This window comes from Bubalus kerabau, chromosome 1 (genome assembly GCF_029407905.1).
Source record: "Bubalus kerabau isolate K-KA32 ecotype Philippines breed swamp buffalo chromosome 1, PCC_UOA_SB_1v2, whole genome shotgun sequence".
In the NCBI taxonomy this organism is placed as follows: domain Eukaryota; kingdom Metazoa; phylum Chordata; class Mammalia; order Artiodactyla; family Bovidae; genus Bubalus; species Bubalus kerabau.
The window spans coordinates 185,226,903-185,231,171 of NC_073624.1; the positions used below are offsets into that span (position 1 = coordinate 185,226,903).

The 4,269-nt window shown below is 53.4% G+C and overlaps 1 protein-coding gene across 1 annotated transcript; it reads right to left on the reverse strand.

The window, feature by feature from the left end:
• Nucleotides 1–254: 254 nt before the first annotated feature.
• On the reverse strand, nt 255–3,536 carry LOC129642052 (CD209 antigen-like protein E). The gene is made up of 8 exons (XM_055566621.1): nt 3,405–3,536; nt 3,181–3,255; nt 2,975–3,064; nt 2,616–2,705; nt 2,268–2,345; nt 1,883–2,034; nt 1,286–1,398; nt 255–674 (listed from the first exon to the last, which is right to left on the reverse strand). Exons 1-8 carry the CDS (start codon nt 3,442–3,444, stop codon nt 533–535), a joined length of 780 nt encoding a protein of 259 aa, XP_055422596.1. The 5' UTR covers nt 3,445–3,536; the 3' UTR covers nt 255–532.
• Between the last annotated feature and the right edge of the window lie 733 nt (nt 3,537–4,269).

The following is a 4,269-nucleotide window of genomic DNA, read 5'->3' on the forward strand; positions in this document are numbered from 1 at the left end:
AGTGGTTAAGACTCCATGCTTCCAATGCAGAGGGAGGGAAATACAGGTTCCATCCCTGGTCAGGAAACTAAGATCTCACACGCTATGTGGTGCAGTCAAAAAACAAAACAAAACGGTATCAACTACACAAAAAAAGAGAAAAGCATATTGAAAAAAGACAATGTCCTCCGGTGCATCAAACAAATTATCAAACTACAGTGACTCAAACAGTGGCAAAGGAACAAAAATAAGTTCAATGGGACACATAATGCAAGGTATGACTTTATTAGGGGGATATCATGCTGGGACAGAGGGGGGAGCTGAGCCTATCGATAGATGAAGAAAAATGGTCTATAGCTTGTGGAGAGATTGGTCTTAGAGAATCTCAAAGTCTTCTGAATACTAAGGGGATGGGCATTCACCAAAGGGGAAAACAGAAAGGGGTGGGGCCCAAGAGGAACCTCGGAGTGCATGTTCCAGTTGGCTGATCTCTGCTAACCGGGCGGGATCGGGGGCGGGGCGGGGCGAGGTGGGATGGTGGAGGCAGCAGCCCTCAGAGGTCTGGGCAGGGAGCCGAGGGCTTCTCACAGATCCAGGGGTTTTCTGTAACACATCTGCCATCATTCCAGCCATCGTTGTGGAGTTCCACACAGTCCTCATCTCCGTGGTTGTTGGGCTCCCCTTTTTTCCAGAAGCTGTGAATCGCATCAGCGTAATGAGACCCCTACTCCACCCAGTGCCCACCCCCAATTTTGGAGGGGCTGGTCCCTGGACTTTGACAGCAAATTGCCAAGTACCAGCCAGAGGTTGGTGAGGAATTCGGAGGCAGGGTTTTTGCAATGTGGGTTCAAACACCACATCCACCAGAATCAGTTCTGGGAAAGTTAAATGTGGGCTTCCCCGGTGGCTCAGATGGTAAAGACTCTACCTGCCATGTGGGAGACCCAGGTTTCATCCCTGGGGTTGGAAAGATTCCCTGGAGAAGAAAATGGGTACCCATTCCAGTACTCTTGCCTGGAGAATTCCATGGACAGAGGAGCCTGGTGGGCTACAGTCCATGGGGTTGCAAAGAGCCTGACACGATTGAGTGATGACACTAACCCAAAATTAAGTGCAGATTCCTGGGCCTGCACCTAGACGCATAGAATCAGACTCCCACCCAGCTCCTACCCCCTACCCCCGGATGAAGGCAGGACCCTGCATCTTCACCAGGCTTCTCAGGTGATGCTTTCCAGTCCAGAGTCTGAGCACCCTTGGTCGGGAGTTCCTGCCCACCTCTCCTGGGGCATTGTCACTGGGAGGTTACCTGAGTTGGACAGGACTGTCATCCACCCACCGCCAGGAACCCTCACTGTGGTGGTCACTGAGGCCGATCCAGGTGGGTTTATTATTTCTGGGATACCAAAAGTTCAGGAATTTCTGGGGGTGGGTGGGGAGAGGGGTATCAGGAGGAAGATCCTTGAACGCCACACATCCCATGTCTGCCCACATCTTCATGGTCTCCTGCCTCCCACAGAAGTTCTTCTCACAGTCTAGCCTAGAGGCCCTACTCAAGTTGTATGCGTTAACATGTGCGTGGAGGCTGTGGATGTGTGTTAATGTAATACACATGTGGATATGACTTGTGTCTCAGTTAACATGCATTGTATATGGCCTCAAGGGCACTCTGAATTCCCTTCCTATCCATACATGGGCTCCTCTCATCCATGCTCTTCTCTCACATGACCTTCCTGAGTCCATTATGATTCCTCCTCCAAGAAGCCTTCCCTGATTGTATCTCACCTCTCATCGCCCTGCCACACCCCCAGCTGCCCATCTCTCAGAGGGCAGAAGAGGGAGGCAGAAGGTTCTTTCTTGACCTGGCAATATGGCCCAGCCTCTCGGGGGACCTTGCCCAGCCCACCTCCTCCTCAGTACTCTCGATGATAACTAGGTGGGCCCCAATAAGCAGACAGGCAGAGACGGCAGATCTCCAGTCACTCTGGGTCCAGGAGAAGAAGTAGCAGCTTCCATCGAAAAACTCCCAATTCTGAGGACAAGGATGGCACAGGCCAGCTGGGGAAGAGGAGTGGAGTTGGGACAGAGAGGTTGCTTGGCTCCTAGGCTCCAGATCTTCGGAACCCAGGGCTAGACCCTTCTCTTCAGCTGTCAGCTCAGTTCCTCAAGAAACCCATGAGGAACATTCCAGCTCTGCTCTGCCCTCCTCAGCCTGGCAGCTGCAGCAGGTGTGGCCCAGCCCCCACCCACCATCCTGTGACTTCCTCTTGACCTTGGTGTGGGTCCCTTACCCAGGGTGGCATTCATCCGGGTCAGGCGCTGTAGGATCTCCTCCAGGTTTGATTGCATCTGCTTCTCTGCAACTTCAGCTGGAGGGAGAGGACGTCAATTATTAAACACCTACTGTGTATGTGGTGCAGAGAGCCCCATGAGAACATCATGCGTGGATGTCAGGTGACCCAGAAAGCCCATCATACAGACGAGAAAACTGAGGCTTAGAGAGTGACTTGCCCGACATCGCCAGCTCACCAGGACCTCTTGCAGGGGTCCGATCCCCTCCCTGATTCCTGCCCTCTCTCCTCCACCCCTGGCAGTGGTGGCTTGTCCACAGCCATACAGCCCCAGAGCCCCCTCCCTACTCAGACTCCGGAACCTGGTGTCCAGCCACTTATCCAGGCTGTTGTTCTCACGGTCTCCCGAATCTCTCTGCAGACACTGGATCCTGGAAACTACAACGGAGCAGAGAAATCCCTCTTTAAGCACTGACCCTGAGCCAAATCTGCTTTCAAGGTCTCCCCACCGGGAGGATGAACCACCTTTCAAATGAGGAAGCAGACTCAGAGAGGGAGAGTTACTGGCACATGGTCACACAGAAGGTGACACAGAGCCCGCACGACCCAGCCCTAGTAGGTCTAGGGACTGTGGAAAAGGGCAAAGCCCATCCCAAAGAGAAAACCCAAAGGGACCGAGGACTCTAAGCCCCTAGATGCCCACTCACCTTGAACCAGAGTGGTCAGCTGGAGCGTGAAGAAGCCCAGTGAGACGAAGAGGAGCAGCAGGAGAAGCAGAGGGCCCCAGGTCAGACACTCTGCAGGACCAGCAGATGGTTGGGGCTTGGGGCCGGGGGCAGACTCTGCCCACACTCCACCCCCTGCCTGCCCCCGTTCCCCCAGCTGCCTGCTCCTGAACCAAGCACTCCTGTACCTGGCAAGCTCCTCAAACTGTGTAGTGGTCGAGGGTGTCTCTCAGCCAGTCTCTGGCCCCCAAATGTCTCCTCCTCTGGACAGAACAGAGCACACGCACTTGAACTTGGAAGTCTGCTGAGCCCTGCTCTCAGAGTTGCAAGCTGGCTGCCAGGCCCCAGCACCATCAGGAGCCTGGGGCCCTGTCATCCCCACTATCACCCCAGACTGGGGGCCCAGCCTCACCAGAGTCATCTGGCTCCTTGTGTTCATACATCTCTGCCATCCTTCTCCCCTTTCTGTTCCTCTTCCCAACACTTCTCTGGACTATGGTTTTTATAACCTCATGTATTTCCCTCTGTAGCCCCTCCTCAGACCTGTTCTTTCTCAACTCACAAAGAATGAGGAACACGATAGGGATAACACTTCCTCTCAGAAAAATCTGGGGAGCCGTGAAGCGGCTGACACAACTAAAGAGAGGTCACTTCGGGCGGGGCAGAGGCTGGGCAGTCAACTTTGCAGCCAGAAGGCACTATTCCAACCCCTGTCCAACTCTGGTACCTTCAGCCTCACGTTTCCAGAGCCCCAGTTCCCTCACCTGGGAAATGGGACAACGGGCCTGCCTAAAGGAAACTGACCCTGAATATTCCCTGGAAGGACTGATGCGGAAGCTGAAGCTCCAACACTCTGGACACCTGATGCGAAGAACCGACTCACTGGGAAAGACCCTGATGCTGGGAAAGACTGAGGGCAGGAAAAGCGGGTGACAGAGGAGGAGATGGTTGCAGGGCATCATTGACTCAGTGGTCATGAGTTTGAGCAAAGTCTGGGAAAGAGTGAAGGACAAGGAAGCCTGGCGTGCTACAGTTCATGGGGTCACAAAGAGTTGGACAGGACTTAGTGACTGGATGATAGCAATCCTGCTTCACATTATAATTATGAGGCTGAATACAGTGCACTAGTAATGGGTATAAACTGCCTGTTCTAATGATGAGTACTCAGTAATAACAGCACTTGAGCATGTGCCAACCATTCTCCTTGGTGTGTGTTCTCCCTCACTGCCCCCAGTAATAAATCCAGACTCGTTAACCACAGCGGTCTAACAGTTCTC

Excerpts from the sequence above, each read along its gene's own strand:
- LOC129642052 (XM_055566621.1), bottom strand. The coding sequence starts at position 3,444 with ATGGCAGAGATGTATGAACACAAGGAGCCAGATGACTCTG. Across the intron at positions 2,035-2,267 it reads CCGGATGAATGCCACCCTGG|CTGGCCTGTGCCATCCTTGT; the intron begins GTAAGGGACCCA and ends CCTCTTCCCCAG. Across the intron at positions 675-1,285 it reads GACAGTCCTGTCCAACTCAG|CTTCTGGAAAAAAGGGGAGC; the intron begins GTAACCTCCCAG and ends TGCGATTCACAG.